The sequence below is a fragment of the Protobothrops mucrosquamatus genome, unplaced genomic scaffold, assembly GCF_001527695.2.
Source record: "Protobothrops mucrosquamatus isolate PMUCROS unplaced genomic scaffold, P.Mucros_1.0 scaffold5, whole genome shotgun sequence".
Classification (NCBI taxonomy): domain Eukaryota; kingdom Metazoa; phylum Chordata; class Lepidosauria; order Squamata; family Viperidae; genus Protobothrops; species Protobothrops mucrosquamatus.
This window is the reverse complement of record NW_015386392.1, coordinates 4,099,669-4,116,269: the sequence shown is the minus strand read 5'-3', so window position 1 is coordinate 4,116,269 and position 16,601 is coordinate 4,099,669. Positions and strand designations below refer to the sequence as shown.

Sequence of the window (16,601 nt, the reverse complement as noted above, 5' to 3'; positions counted from 1 at the left end):
GAGTTGAAGTCCACGAGTCACAAAAGAGCCAAGGTGGCCTACCCCTGGTATAGGGTCTCCTGCTTGGGCAAGGGACTGGACTAGAAGACCTCCAAGATCCCTTCCAGCTCAATTCTGATTGAATAAAATCAATCTCTGCCTTCAGCATCTTCCAATATCTCTGCTGCTTCCCAATATTTATTTATCAAAATTGAAAACCTATCTATCTCCCTCAGAGACAGATGTACAAATATAGTTGCTTGCTTGCTTTAGCTGGCTACCTAGGATGACCTTTGCACCTTGGGTAAAGATCCTATAGAGCAGGGGTGTCAAACTCGCAACCTCACGTGACGTGACGTGACATATCATGACTTTTTTCCCATTGCCGGCAATGGGTTAGACGCGGTTTTGCTATGATGTATCTGGCCCACGGGCCGGCAGTTTGACACCCCTGCTATAGAAAATACCATCTTCATTGGTGCTCAGTGACCCCACCATCAACATGGTGAGGCAGCACAGCGGGACCTATGGAAGTAATCTTTTAGGCATCCTGTTTTGATTTAATAAAGGAGCTAAAACTTTATTAATGTCTCCACCCGTTGTTATTTCAAGACGTTAATTATAAAACTTAATCACCAATATTAAAAAAGGGATTCCCAGATTGCTGATTTTTCAATCCACCATAAATCTTGATTGCACTGATGGATACCATACAGCTTTTGAATAGGAATAACTAGGAGTGAATGGTTAAAATTGAAGCACCTGAGGGCAGGACATGAAGTTAAGTGCTGGAAAGAGAGAACCAACCTAGAATTAAGGAGAAATTTCCTGACAATGAGAACAATTAATCAATGGAACAGCTTGCCTCCAGAAATTGTGGGTGCTCCATCACTGGAGGTTTTTAAGAAAAGATTTGATGGCCATTTGTCTGGAATGGTAGGGTCTCCTGCTTGAGCAGGGGTTGGGCTAGAAGACCTCTAAGGTCCCTCCCAACTCTGTTATTCTTTAAATGCTAATCAAAGATTGCACCAGAAGAATAATTTGGGGTTCCAACTCAAGCTGGGGTTGCACAAGGATAAATAAAAATGAGATCCAGACAGCTAGGAGGAAAGGAGAAATATTTATTCCTAAAAGTAAACAGTTTGCCTTTAGGGACAGCTGCAGAGAAATGGGGTACAGCTACAGACTTTTATAGGGGAGCTTATCCTGGTATGGAAGTGTCTATGTGACACTTGAGGGGTGTGTGTGTCTATGTAAGGCCACACTTGGAATACTGCATCCAGTTTTGGTCACCACGATGTAAAAAAGATGCTGAGACTCTAGAAAGAGTGCAGAGAAGAGCAACAAAGATGATTAGGGGACTGGAGGCTAAAACATATAAGGAACGACTGCTGGAATTGGGTATGTCTAGTTTAACGAAGAGAAGGACGAGGGGAGACATGATAGCAGTGTTCCAATATCTCAGGGGCTGCCACAAAGAAGAGGGAGTCAAGCTATTCTCCAAGGCGCCTGAAGGCAGGACAAGAAGCAACGGATGGAAACTAATCAAGGAGAGAAGCAACCTAGAACTAAGGAGAAACTTCCTGACAATTAGAACAATTAACCAATGGAACAACCTGCCTCCAGAAGTGGTGAATGCTCCAACACTGGAAGTTTTTAAGAAGAGACTGGACAGCCATTTGTCTGAAATGGTGTAGGGTTCCTGCCTGAGCAGGGGGTTGGACTAGATGATCTCCAAGGTCCCTTCCAACTTTATTATTATTATTATTATTATTATTATTATTATTATTATTATTATTATTATTATTATTATTATTTATATTATTAATTTTTGTAAACATGCAGTTCCACTGGGAGACCTATTTTAATTAACCCTATTTGTGTTTGCAGACCTTATCCTTTGATATGTGGATTAGGTCTAGGTAACTTATTTGGGTGTTTGAGGAAGTTTGGGTAAAGGATTTCTCCCCTATTTGCTGTTTTTACTTGTTTCAGCTTGACTGTCAATTATCTAGTGGAGATGCTGATTCTCAGACCATTGTCGATTCTGCTGATGTTTAAAGGGAGGATGGAAACAGTATAAAGAATAAAATATATTTTCATATAAAACTTCTCACAACTGGTTAATATATTCTTCTAATTTCAGACACTAAGAGCATCTGGGAAGATCTACATGCTGTTTTTCGTGCTGGTCATTTTTTTGGGCTCGTTTTATCTGGTCAATCTAATCTTAGCTGTGGTTACCATGGCTTATGAAGAACAGAGCAAAGCCACCATTGCTGAAACAGAGGCCAAAGAGAGAAAATTCCGGGAAGCCATGGAAATGCTAAAAAAAGAGCAAGAGGTGTCTATAACTCTGGTTGCTTTCATTAAAATGACTAAAAGAACATTGTGCCACTACATCACAACCTCCACTTGTGACAAACAGGATAAATCTGTGCAGAGCTAGTCCAAAAAGTTAAGCTGGTTGTTTAAACCATATAATTCAGACATGTCAAACACAAGGCCCGGGGGCCGGATGCAACCCGTGAAGTGGTTTCATGTGGCCCGCGAAGCCATCCTGGAAACAGTGAGGGAACGGCCCCCTCTGCCTTGGCCCTGGCCCAGGCCGGCCGGGAGCTAATGTACAATTTTGTGGTGGCCATCTATGCTGAAACGCATTCAGTCTTAGCTCCACAAGGCCATCTGGAAACAGCGAGGAACCAGGAGAACCTTAAGCAGCAGCCTTGAGGAAGTGGGGCTGGGTTTGGTGCCGCAGGTGCTCAAGGGCCAGGCTGGGCATTTGACCTCTGCTGCCCAGGGCTCCGGGCAGCTCACACCACCATCCAGCCCCCCTTGCATGGTCTGAGAGGAACAGTGAGGCTCCTCCAGTGGGCCATGCCTTGGCACTTGCCCCGGTCCCACCCCTTCTGCCAGAGACCCTCAGATCTGTCCCACTCCTGCCCAGGCCCCCACAGGCCCCCTTGACGTGAACGATGTAGAGTTGGCCACGCCCACCCAGTAGGCCACACCCACTCCATCCACGCCCACCCAGCAGGCCACACCCACCCTGGCCACACCCACCTGGCCCCCTGAGGGCAACCACAATGCTGATGCGGCCCTCAATGAAATTGAGTTTGACACCCCTGATATAATTGAAGCTCCTCCCATTTTTACATGCTTCACAATGTGCAGAAAATAGGGAGAGTCTTCAATTGTATGTTTGTGGCTGCCATATTGACTTTTTTTTTGATGAGCTCACCCCCTTCACAGGCTTTCCTGGACTTGCATAGCAATGATAGCAATAGCTCTGTTGAAAGAAAAATCTTCATCAGGGTCCAGTCCAAGCTGGGATTAAACAAAATGGAGACTGCTTTAGAAAGAAGGTTGTAAAGGTTTTATTGAAGAGGAGAGCCAGACAAAAAGATTAATCTGGAAAAACTGACCACATATAGCAGGGAGTGGTGGGTTAATCCTATTATGTCCTAAAGGTCATATCCTGCTTCCCTGTGGCTGTGGCTGATGACTATTGGATTATTTTGTGTGTGAGGGATTGTAGCTTCTAGGAATCTTTGTTTTTCTAATCCAAGCTTCCTGGCTCCAATCTTTCTGACAAGATTATCACATCTGCATTTCTGCAGGCCTGGTTTCTGTTTGGGGCAGAGAGACTTGGGGTGTTGTTGTTGGTGTCTGACTTTAAAATCCTTTGAGGAAATATATTCTGCCTTTTTAATATTTCCCAAAAATTTTCTTTCTCTGGATTCTTCCCACAGATCTTACACTTGTATACCACTTTAAATCCCTCTCTAAGTGTTTGCAGATTCAGCCTATTGCCCCCAATAATCTGGGTCCTCATTTTACCGATCTTGGAAAGATGGAAGTCTTGAGCCAGTCAGGATTGAACTCCTGGCTGTGGGAATGTAGAGTTAGCCTGCAATACTGCATTCTAACCACTGCACCACCATGATTCCTATACAATACTTTTATCACATCATCTAGCTCCGTGATGGCGAACCTTTTAGAGACCGAGTGCCCAAATTGCAACCCAAAACCCACTTATGCATCGTAGGGTGCCGGGTGGGTGTGGCCCATTGGGTGGGCGTGGCTGTGGTGGTAACGGCAGACTGGGTGGGACTAAAAAGTTCAATCAATCAATTCCAACTTTGCAAGAACTTTTTTTTCCCGCGAGAAGTTGAAATTGACTGATTGAACCTTTTTTTTTTTTTGCATATGGCAGCGGAGGCCTAAAGCGAAAAGGTTTTATAAAACCCAGCTGAAGGCCTAGGACTGGGGTGACGGCGCGCGTGCCCACAGAGAGGGCTCTGAGTGCCACCTCTGGCACCCGTGCCATAGGTTCGCCACCACTGATCTAGCTTAACTAGTTAAAGCAAGTTTGGCGACTACAACATAAAAGAGATTTATTTATAGGAAATTCTGATAGAGATAGCAAGTCTAACTAGACCTTACCAGGAAGTGAGACCAAGGACATATACTATATGTGTGCCAGGGAAAAAAAGGAAGAAGGAAGTGACTCAGATTTTCAAGGAGGGAACATGATGTATGTGGCATTTAACTTCCTGTATGAAAAATAGGATAGAAAATTCAAATAAATATATTTGGAGACAATGCTAGGGAAGGCGATGGAGGACTACTGTTTTGTTATGCTTTTGAAGGTTTTGTTATGCTTTTGAAGGCTCCAGTTAGTCCAGAATGCGGCCGCGCGAGCGGTGATGGGAGCGACCTGTCGCTCCCACGTAACGCCGCTACTGCGCGAGCTGCACTGGCTGCCTGTGGCCTTCCGAGTGCGCTTCAAGGTGTTGATTATCATCTTTAAAGCGCGCCATGGCATTGGACCTGGTTACATCCGAGACCGCCTTCTGCCACAGATTGCCTCCCACCGGCCGATACGCTCCCACAGAGAGGCCCTCATCAGGGTGCCGTCNTTTCAGCGGGCAGGACTGGCCTAGGGGTATTTTAAATTGGTTTTAGCCAAATTTTAGTAGAAGCGGCCGATTTAAATATTTATTTTTAATGATTTTTTAAAACTTTGTATTGTATTGTATTAAACTGTTTTTAAACTGGCTGTAAGCCGCCCTGAGTCCTACGGGAGAAGGGCGGGGTATAAATATAAATATAATAATATAATAATAATAATAATATATAATAATAATAAATATAATAATAATATGGCAGTGGTGGCGAACCCATGGCATGGGTGCCAGAGGCGGCACGCAGAGCCCTCTCTGAGGGCATGCGCGTCGTCGCCCCAGTCCTAGGCCTTCAGCTGGGTTTTATAAAACCTTTTCGCTTTAGGCCTCCGCTGCTGTGTGCAAAAAAAAAAAAAAAAAAAGGTTCAATAAATCAGTCAATTTCAACTTCTCGTGGGAAAAAAAAAGATCTTGCAAAGTTGGAATCGATAGATTGAACTTTTTAGTCCCACCCAGTCTGCTGTTATCACCGCAGCCACGCCCACACAATGGGCCACAGCCAGCCAATGGGCCACACCCACCCAATGGGCCACACCCACCCGGCACCCGACGATGCATAAGTGGGTTTTGGGTTGCAGTTTGGGCACTCGGTCTCTAAAAGGTTCGCCATCACTGTTATATGGTTTGGATTTACAAAGATATGCCAGACATATTTTTAAAAGGAGATATATTGAAAATATTACAATTGAGAAAAGACTGCAATTACTTGGGAGTCTTTTAGACAGTCAGGGTAAACCAGCAGCTGTATACAGGGAAGCTGTCCTTTTAAATAGTAATCTTTTTTTAAAAAACATGTATGTGAAAACAGAATTGTATAGTTCCCTTTCGCTCTTTCCACAATCTAGGAATTAAACGCCAGAGAAAATGACAGTATGTCTCATAGCTCCTTTGAAGTGTCTCCAGCATCTAAGGAAGACAAAGAACGAAGCAACCGAATGAAGAAACTGTCCTTAGGAATGGAAGATTCGGGCCCAGCTTCAAATGACAGTCATCGGAAAACAGTATGTTAATATACAGTACAGACAGTTCTCAACTTACAATGCTTCATTTAGTGACTGTTCGAAGTTACAACGGCACTGGAAAAAGTGACCTATGGCCATTTTTCACACTTATGACCGTTGCAGCATTACCATGGTCATGTGATCAAAATTGAGATGCCTGGCAATTGGTTCATATTTATGACGGTTGCAGTGTCCGGGGGGGGGGAGTTTCACGTGATCCCCTTTTATGATCTTCTGACAAGCAAAGTCAATGGGGAAACCAGATTCACTTAACAACCGTGTTGCTAACTGAACAACTAAAGACTCATGCAAAACTGGAATCTTAAAACTGTGGAAAAAAATGTACCAATTGAAAAAAAAACTGACTGCAATGTGCAATTTGTAATCACCAGTTGGTGACCAAAAACCCTTTCATGGAAGTTTTTAGTAAATTTATACCTTCGAAAAGTGACTTTCAAGATCTTTTTCTGTGACCCAGGAAAGCAGTCAACTATACTGTGCAATCTGATATTCCTTTTTTGTAAAAAAGAAAAATTATTATTATTTTCCCCAAAGCCAGGTCCCCAAAGTAAACACCTAAAAGTTTTTTTCTGAAAGACAACTGGACTTGTTTTTTTCTTTGAAAACATCTATGGAGATTCTCAATCATCCAGGTCATGGTTGTCCCAAAGGTGCTTTTAAAAAGCAAATGAACTTCCTTATTTTTTTTCCTTGAAAATATTTTGCTTCTTATCCAAGAAGCTTCTTCAGTTCAACTGAAGACCAGAAGCTGGATAAGAAGTGAAATGTTTTCAAAGAAAAACCAAGGAAGTCCATTGACTTTTGGAAAAGCAAATTTGGGACAACCATGACTGAATGATTGAGAATCTCTATAGATATGTCCCTAAGATAAGTGGCAGAAATAAATCATAAATAACCTTCTTTATTGACAGGGAGCTCAAAACATTCATATTTTTTTCTGCATTGGGCAGTAGATTCACAGTCCATAATTTTATTTGAAGGCCCTTGGCACATGAGCTTGGTTGTTTTCTTGCAGACATTTCATTACCCAAACTAGGTAACATCATCAGTGCTAATGGACTGTCTGCAAGAAAACAACCCAACTCAGAGAGCACCAAAGACCTCTCAGTTCAATCCTGAGCTATACACAGTCTCTTTTACCATTAATTTGTTTATTTGAAGAACTTCCCTAGGCCAGGGCTTTTCAACCTTTTCACCCATTGTACCACTTTTAGGATATGGCAACATCCGAGTACCACCAGTCGCCTAGCAAGGTGTCAAAAACTTGATGACCAAAAAAAAAAAAAAAGGAAAAAAGTGATAAAGTACAGGTAGTCCTCGACTTACAACAGTTCGCTTAGTGACTGTTCGAAGTTACAATGGCACTGAAAAAAGTGCCCCGCAAGCCACAGCTGAGCAAGACACCTGCCTGCCCACCCGGTGGCGCTCTTCCTCCTGTCCGAGGTTTTCATTGCTGTGAGCATTTCTGTTGAGGATTGGCAGCGGGGGTGGGGTGGTGGGGGTGTTTGGTTTTTATTCCCCTCGTCTGCTGGGTGGTTGCAGCAGGTTTTGGTCACCTCACATGACCCTGGGACACTGTGACCATCATAAATATAAATCTGTTTCCAAGCATCTGAATGTAAATCAAAAGACCCTGGAGATGCTGCAACATTCCAGCTGACCGGCACTTCTTCTGGGCTCAGCAGAAGCACCAGGATCAGTGCTGCTTTCCAGCTGATTGGTGCTTCTTCAGGGCTCAGCAGAAGCGTCAGGATCAGCACCGAGCTCCAGCTGGAGCCTGACACTGATCCTGGCACTTCCACTGAGCCTTGTCAGCCCCGAAGAAGCGCCAATCAACTGGAAAGCGGCACTGATCCTGGCGCTTCCGCTGAGCCCTGACAGCCCTGCAGCTCCAGCCATCTCTCACTCAGACTTGTGCGGTGCTGCCACCGGTTCAGCTCATTCCCCTCCCCCGCTACCACTTTTCTAGGATGTTCGGGTACCACCTGCCAGGTGCCAATGTACCACAGGTGGTACCTGTACCACTGGTTGAAAAGCCCTGCCCTAGGTGATGAAAACCAACACATGCCAATATTGTGTTGCATTTCATTTCTCCCATCCTTGTACTCTGCAGATCTTCAGTTATGGCTATGGACCTTCTTCAAACCCAGCAAAACGGAGACCAAGTCATGGCAGTGTCTTCAGTTTGTACCTGTCAGGGAAAGAGACTGGATCAAAGACTGAAGTTGGGGATGAAGACTCCAACGATGTTGGGGAGATGGAGCTCCATCGTAGTTGTGTTTTGCCTACGCGCATAGTCAGGCGTCCAAGCACCCAAAGTCAAGCCAGCTATGGGTCTCATCCAGCTACTCCTAACTACATGCAGTCCAATAGATGGAACACTGGAGATGATTGCAACGGGTTGGTCTCCTTGGGACCTGGTGGAATGAGGTCCTTGAACGTGGAACCTCTTGCAGGAGAAGCTTTGTTGCTTCCTCCTGTTATGCAAAATCCCAAAATGAGCAACCAGGTGGGTTGAAAATATTGGCAATTATTTGCTCTTTCAAGAAAGGGGGTTATGCTTCATAGGCTGTTCATGATGCAGGTGTAGTTATACATCAGAATTGTATACATGGTTGTATATTAGATAGGGATGTTTTCTGAAGGACCCCTAATTGTCCTTTGGGACAACACAGCCTAATATTTTCATAAAAGGAGGTAGTTTCAACTATACTTCGTAGCATACAAGTAGTCTTCAACTTATGACAAATTGAACCCAAAATTTCTGTTGCTAACCAAGACAGTTGTTAAGTGAGTTTTGCCCCATTTTACAACCTTACTTGTCACCATCATTAAGTGAATTTCAGCAGCTGTTAAGTTAGTAACATGGTTGTTAAGTGAATCTGACTTCCCCATTGACTTTGTTTGTCAGAAGGTCACAAAAGGGGATCACGTGACCCCGGGACCCTGTGACCGTCATAAATATGAACCAGTTGCCATGCCTCTGGATTTTGATCACGTGACCATGGGGATGCTGCAACAGTTGTGTGAAAACTGGTCATAAGTCACTTTTTTCAGTGCTGTTGTATCTTCAAATGGTCACTAAAAATGGTCGTAAGTCAAGGACTACCTGTATATTATAATCATTTGACTGACTGAGTGAGTGAATTGGGTAAGTGAATAATGCTGAGTCATTTTCAACTTTTATGGACCACACTGATAGGTGGATTTTCTCTACGATTATAATGAATTATATTTGTTTAATGAATTTATTTATAGGCTGCATCTTTAAGCAAGCAGTTTCTACAATTCATAAGACATATTTGAAAAACGCTAGTCACTGTGTGAACCTCACTGAAGTGGTATAACTATTTCTCTTGTTAATGTCAGAGGTGTTTCTTATAATTATTTTAGTCTGAATGTCGGAGGGAGTCTGTTAGCACTTTTATGACTAACAAATGAACTGCAGGTGCTTTCTTTATATGCATAATTTGACTAATTTAGGACTAAAGTTGTGGGGAATTGGGAGGGAAGGAAAGAAGAAAAGCTGGTTGTGCAGATGTAGATTAAATATGAGACAGATTACAAAAACCTATCAATTAACAACTGTAATATAGGGAGTCCTTGACATATGACTGTAATGGAGCTTGGACATTACAGTCACAAACAGGGTCAGTCATGTGATTAGCCTGATTTTATTATTTTTTTTGCAGCAGTTGTTAAGCAAATGCTATTGTCATACAATGAATACTGTTACCATGCCAAAACATCTGCTTTTCATCAAAAATGTCATAAAATGCAGTCGTGTGACCACAGGATGCTGAAAATCACTATAAATGATCTTTGTTGCTTTTCCCTGCATTCTTCTCTGCTCTCATACAGACTACCTGTATAGGACCTGTATATTTCAGTTTTAAGAATCCTTTGACTTGCCTGATGTATAAATTGTCATATTTCTGCCCAAAGAGCAGGGATATTTATAGGTAAACCTACTGCATGTGTCTTTAAACAGATGTCTTTGTATGATGAAACTAACAAGATGGTCCAAGTTCATCGACTGTCAGTTGATTATTACAACCAGCCACTTCAGAGACAGCGGGCAGCAAGTGTAGCCAGCATTATCACCAGCGTCCTTGAAGGTACAAGTTTTCTTTTGCAGAACTTTTGTTTCTAAACATGGGGATGGTCTATTGCAAGGGTAGGCCACCTTGGCTCTTTTATGACTCGTGGACTTCAACTCCCAGAATTCCTGAGCCAGCATGGCTCAGGTTGGAAACCTCTCCCTTTCCCCTCAGCGTGGCTGGCTCAGGAATTCTGGGAGTTGAAGTCCACCAGTCCTAAAAGAGCCAAGGTGGCCTACCCATGGCCTAGTGAGTCCTGCCCAATTTTACCACCTTTTTGAGATCATTGTTAGGTGAATTGTGTTGTTTTTTAAGTGAATCCAATTTCCCCCATGGACTTAGCTTTTCAGAAGCAGGCTGGGAAGATAATAAAGGGTGATCACATGACCCTGGGACAGTGCAACTGTCATAAGTACATGCCAGTTGCAAGCACACAAATTTTGATCATGGGTGCAAGGGTCATCTGGACTGACCCTTGCACCCATTTCCGTGGCTGTTGTATCTTTGAACTGTCACTAAACAAATAGCTGTCAAAGATTATTACAGTAGCAATTCCTTTCCAGTAGAAATTGTAGATTAGGAAAATCTGTCATATTTATTTATGTATTTATTGTATTTATTAAATGTTTATGCTACCCACTTCCCCTGTAAGGTGATTCTGGGCCACTGTATTTGTTTATGGTCTGTTATTTTGAAATTTTTACAAATGCTTGCATCCCAACTTTCTGTTGTGTGGAATTTGCAGTCAAAAAGTGTTTCTTAAAAAACATAAAGAGCGATGGCTGAAAAATAAAACACCTTTTCCTAACCATTCAAATTCCTACAATTTATTGAAGTAAAACATGTTTTATCCAATGTCAGAATTTTATCAGAGACCATTGGATCTTTTCAGGGAATGAGCTGCAGAGAAATTAAAAAAAAGGAAGACATTTTGTACATTCTCAACCAAAGTTAAAAGGATAGGCCATAAAAAAACTTAGATGAGTAGGTCAATAACTACTACTACTACTTCTTCTTCTTCTTCTTCTTCTTCTTCTTCTTCTTCTTCTTCCTCCCCCTCCTCCTACTCCCCCTCTTCCTCCTTTCCCTCCTCCCCCTCCTCTTTCCCCTCCTCCTTTTCTTTCTCCTTCTCCTTCCGCTTACCCTCCTCCTTCCCCTTCTCCTTTCCCTCTTCTTTTCCCTCCTCCTCCTCCCCCTTCTCCTTCTCCTCCTCCTTTCCTTCCTCCTTCCCCTCCTCCCCCTCCCCCTCCTCCTCCTTTCCCTCCTCCCCCTCCTCTTTCCCCTCCTCCTTTTCTTTTTCCTTCTCCTTCTCCTTCCCCTTCCCCTCCTCCTTTCCCTCCTCTTCCTCCTCCTCCTCTTCCTTCCTCCTTCCCCTCCTCCCCCTCCTCCTCCTCCTTTCCTCCTCCTTGTCTTTCTCCTCCCCCTCCCCCTTTTTCCCTTGTTTAGAGCTTGAAGAATCAGATCGAAAATGGCCTGGCTTCTTGAACAAGTTAGCCCGCAAGTGTCTTATCTGGAACTGTTGCCCTCTGTGGCAGAAAATAAAGAAGAAAGTGGGTGTGATTGTAATGGACCCCTTTACCGATCTCATCATCACACTTTGCATTGTGATGAACACTCTTTTTATGGCCTTGGACCACTACAAAATGACCCCCCAGTTTGAGCAAGCTCTTTCGAGTGGTAACATGGTAAGCAAATCCTGAAGCAGAAGGGAATCTACTATCCCTGTTTTACATCCATAAAATGATAAAAATTTGGTTGATCCCTTTGGCTGGAGTGTTAGGGGATCCCTATGGATTTATTTTTCTTCTTGATTTGAAACACATTTCCTCTAGAAACCTAGAAACCGTGCACTATATGACTAACGACAACGGTGAAGAAACGATTAATAAAAACTATCAAAATTAAATGATAGTCTACTGGTTCCAACATTATTATTATTATTATTATTATTATTATTATTATTATTATTATTATTATTATTATTATTATTATTATTATTATTATTATTATTATTATTATTAGATAAAGTTGGAAGGGACCTTGGAGGTCATCGAGTCCAACCCCCTGCTCAGGCAGGAACCCTACACCATTTCAGACAAATGGCTGTCCAGTCTCTTCTTAAAAACTTCCAGTTTTGGAGCATTCACCGCTTCTGGAGGCAGGTTGTTCCATTGGTTAATTGTTGTGACTTGTTTAAAAATATTAAATCTGTTGCTATACAGGGAGTCCTCGACTTACGACCACAATTGAGCCCAAAATTTCTGTTGCTAAGTGAGAAATTTGTTAAGTGAGTTTTTTTTCCCATTTTGCGACATTTCTTGCCACAGTTGTTAAGTGAATCACTGCAGTTTTTAAGTTAGTCACACGGTTGTTAAGTGAAACTGGCTTCTCCCATTGACTTTGCTTGTTAGAAGGTCCCAAAGGGGGATCACATGACTTTGAGACACAGCAACAGTCATAAGTATGAGTCAGTTGCCAAGCATCTGAATTTTGATCTCATGATCATGGGGATGCTATAAAGGCTGTAAGTGTGAAAAATAGCTATGTTGCTTTTTAAAGTGCCGTTGCAACTTTGAACAGTCACTAAATGAACTGTTGTAAGTCGAGGACTACCTGTACTGATAAAAAGAGGGCAAGTCTTTGATTGTGTGGTCTTGGCTGCCATCTTGATTTTTTTAACCTTCCTGTTGACTCTCCTTTTTGTTTGAATTGATGATAATAATAAAACAACCAATCAAGGATCACATGACTTTGACAAACAAAGACTGAACTGAATATATGGAAGACTAAGAGAAAATCAGTTTAGTCTAGTGATAAAGGCCCAGGAGGCTGTGAGTTCTAGTCCTGCCTTAGCTATGAAAGCCGACTGGATGACTTTGGGCCAATCACCAGGAAGCTGTGAATTAGTCCTGCTTTAACTATGAAAGCCGACTGGATGACTTTGGACCAATCACCAGGAGATGCTGAGTTCTAGTCCTGCCTTAGCTATAAAAGCTGACTGGATGACTTTGGGCCAATCACCAGGAGGCTGTGAATTCTAGTCCTGCCTTAGCTATGAAAGCCGATTGGATGACTTTGGACCAATCACCAGGAGGCTGTGAATTCTAGTCCTGCTTTAACTATGAAAGCTGACTGGATGACTTTGGGCCAATCACCAGGAGATGGTGAGTTCTAGTCCTGCCTTAGGCATGAAAGCCAGCTGGGTAATCCAGTCACTCCCTCCCTCAGCCCCAACTACCTCACAGATTTCTTGAAGTGAGAAAAAGAAGGAATATTAGTATTTTCACCATCTTGAGCTACTTATAAAGCAACGAAGGCAGGATTAAAAAAAAAATCCAGTGAAGAAATAAACATGAAGTAGCCCTCACCTTCCTCAGGACTGACTCTGCTGTTTTTTCTTTCTCTGAATCTGACAGATTTTCACAGCGATTTTCACAGCAGAAATGATCCTGAAAATCATTGCCATGGACCCTTACCATTATTTTCAGCAGCGCTCAAACGTCTTTGACAGCGTGATTGTCCTGATCAGCATAGTTGATCTCAGCACGTCCAGCGAGACCAAAGAGGACAGGAAAGGGAAAAAAGGCGGGAAAAAGGGCAGCTATTCTGTGCTGCGAACCTTGAGGCTGGTAACTGTTTGTTCCATGGCTTCGGAACTACAGGTGGTCCTCGACTTACGACAACAACTGAGCTCAAAGTTTCTGTTGTTAAGTGAGACATTTGTTAAGTGAGGTTTGCCCCATTTGACGACCTTTCTTGCCTCAGTTGTTAAGTGAATCACTGCCGTTGTTAAATGAATCACATAGTTGTTAAGTGAATCTGGCTTCCCCATTGATTTTGCTCGTCAGAAGATTGCAAAAGGGGATCACATGACCCCGGGACACTGCAACCGTCATAAATATGAGTCAGTTGCCAAGCATCTGAATTTTGATCACATGACCACGGGAGATGTTGTAAATGGTCATAAGTCACTTTTTTCAGTGCTGTTATAACTTTGAACGGTCACTAAATGAATTATTGTAATTCGAGGACTATCAGTAAATGGACAATATTTTTAATTTATGGATCGCTGGCAGAGATGAGTTGAATGTTTAAGAAAGGGAGTCATGATTGTGGCTCTTTATCTCAACTTTTTTGACCTCTTGCTTCCTTTAGTTATCTTTGAACATAGTACTTGACATACCGTATTACTCTGTTATTGTTAAAACTGATTTGAAACTGATTTGATCTTTTCGTCTTCAACAGATGAGAGTCTTCAAGCTGGCAAAGTCTTGGCCCACCTTAAACACCCTCATAAAAATCATCTTAAATTCAGTGGATGCTCTGGGCAACCTCACTCTGGTCCTGGCCATTATCGTCTTTATTTTTGCTGTATTTGGGATGCAACTGTTTGGGAACAGTTATAAAATCTCTTGCAAGAAGTTAGATCCCACTTGCAAAGTACGCTGGCACATGGAGGATTTTTTCCATTCTTTTCTCATTATCTTCCGAATCCTGTGTGGGGAATGGATTGAGACCATGTGGCACTGCATGGTGGTAGCTGAGCGGTCGCTATGCCTGCTGGTCTTCGTGCTGGTGATGGTGATTGGGAATTTAGTGGTGAGTTAGGGTTCTTTCTTCTCTTTACTGTCTATCTGTCTGTCTGTCTGTCTTTCTCTATTTATCTCTCTGTTTTCTATGTACTCTATTTTCAATGTCATTTTAACTTTGAATGGACACTAAAGGAAAGGTTGTAATTTGAAGACTACCTATATCAGGGGTAGGCCACCTTGGCTCTTTTATGACTCGTGGACTTCAACTCCCAGAATTCCTGAGCCAGCATGGCTCAGCTTGGAAACTCTCCCTTTCCCCTCAGCATGGCTGGCTCAGGGATTCTGGGAGTTGAAGTCCACGAGTCATAAAAAGAGCCAAGGTTGCCTACCCCTGGCCTATATCTATGAAATCACCAGGAGATTTTTTGGGGAGATTAGAAAAGAGCCAACACTTTGTCCAAATATTCTTTCCTCTTGTAAATGACCTCTGTCTCCCCATTCGTATTCCAAATGATAATAATAATATAATCTGTTATATTACCTGTAAGCAAATCTAATAATAATTTGCATCTGTTATTAACCTTTTGCTTTCTCCTTCCTCTGAGGTTCTCAATCTGTTCATTGCCCTTCTGCTGAATTCCTTCAGTACCGATAACCTCAATCAGCTCCCAGAAGACGACAGGGAGACCAACAACTTGAAGATTGCCTTTGCTAGGATCCACAGAGGACTTCATGTCGCAAAACAGGCTGTGTTGACCATTTTCCTCCGAGTTTTGGGGTGGAAGAGGAAAGCAGCTGCCAAGAAAGTAAAATGTGACTTGGAGAAAAATGAGGTAGAATTGAGAAGCAACGTCCATAATTCCAAAGAGGGTCACAGCAGCCCGTGGGCAAGTGAGAAGAGCAACCAAGATGACTTTATCTCCAATCCCAGCGTGTTTATCTGTGTTCCGATTGCTCATGGGGAAACTGATAGTGACACCTCAGAAGATCTGGGCTCGGTCATGGAGACAGAGTGTACGAAGCAGGTTAGGAGCTAGATTCGGGTCATCTCAGCAGGTCGCAAAGTCAAGTTGGGTCAGTAGGAGATCAGCAGGACATTCCTGGGTTGAAACTATATCTCTGAAGAAGACAGTGGCTAACCCTGTGAGAATAGCTATGATGGGTCCATGAAAGCACCAGAATTGAACTTGATTCCAAGAAGTTATTGTTTATTAGTTATTTCCCTTAGAGCTGTGTTTCTCAACCTTGGGAGCTCTAAGATGTCTGGACTTCAACTCCCAGAATTCCCCAGCCAACAGGTTGTATGGGGAATTCTGAGAGTTGAAGTCCAAACATCTTAATGTTGCGAAAGTTGTAAAACAGTGCCTTAGAGAGGATCAGTACTGGTTCATCAAGATCTCCTGGTTTTGTTGCTTACCTAGAAACCAAATTTTTGTCAGAAATGGCAAATCTGGCAAAAGGGTTAAAATGTATACTATTTCCCCGCACCTTCTCTTTCTATGAGAAGATCTACTTAAGTCTGTAGGCAGAAATGCTGATAAATAAATACTAGGAAGATGCATATAATATTTTGTATCATCCTTTAATCATTTTGTAGGCCTCGCAGGGTGACTATAATTAGTGAGATGGATGGCATATAAATGTAATAAATAAAAATTCTTCTTTCTTGGATAAACAGCAGGGACATATCTGCTGGAGTGTCCAGAAAAGCAAAATCACAGCCACAACCATGGGATCAAAGCTTCAACTCCTTTTTGTGGATTTGTTTGTATGAACATCCCTGGACAGGAGGTTTAGGTGCGAGGATATTTGTTGGAAAATGGTACCAGTGGTCCTCGACTTACAACCACAATTGAGACCCCAAAATTTTCATTGCTAAGCAAGACAGTTAAATGAGTTTTGCCCCATTTTATGACCTTTCTTGACACAGTGGTTAAGTGAATCACTGCAATTGTTAGGTTAGTGACATGGTTGTTAAGTGAATCTGTCTTCCCCATTGAC

At 42.5% G+C, this 16,601-nt stretch overlaps 1 protein-coding gene across 1 annotated transcript in view; it reads left to right on the top strand.

The window, feature by feature from the left end:
* Positions 1 to 16,601, top strand: part of LOC107303297 (sodium channel protein type 5 subunit alpha-like) — a 62,485-nt gene that overhangs the window by 15,429 nt on the left and 30,455 nt on the right. The window contains exons 9-16 of the mRNA XM_015832514.1: positions 2,126 to 2,323; positions 5,792 to 5,947; positions 8,082 to 8,477; positions 9,960 to 10,086; positions 11,515 to 11,753; positions 13,485 to 13,697; positions 14,314 to 14,667; positions 15,206 to 15,625. Coding sequence (XP_015688000.1) covers positions 2,126 to 2,323; positions 5,792 to 5,947; positions 8,082 to 8,477; positions 9,960 to 10,086; positions 11,515 to 11,753; positions 13,485 to 13,697; positions 14,314 to 14,667; positions 15,206 to 15,625 — 2,103 coding nt within the window. The remainder of the gene's footprint in view (positions 1 to 2,125; positions 2,324 to 5,791; positions 5,948 to 8,081; positions 8,478 to 9,959; positions 10,087 to 11,514; positions 11,754 to 13,484; positions 13,698 to 14,313; positions 14,668 to 15,205; positions 15,626 to 16,601) is intronic.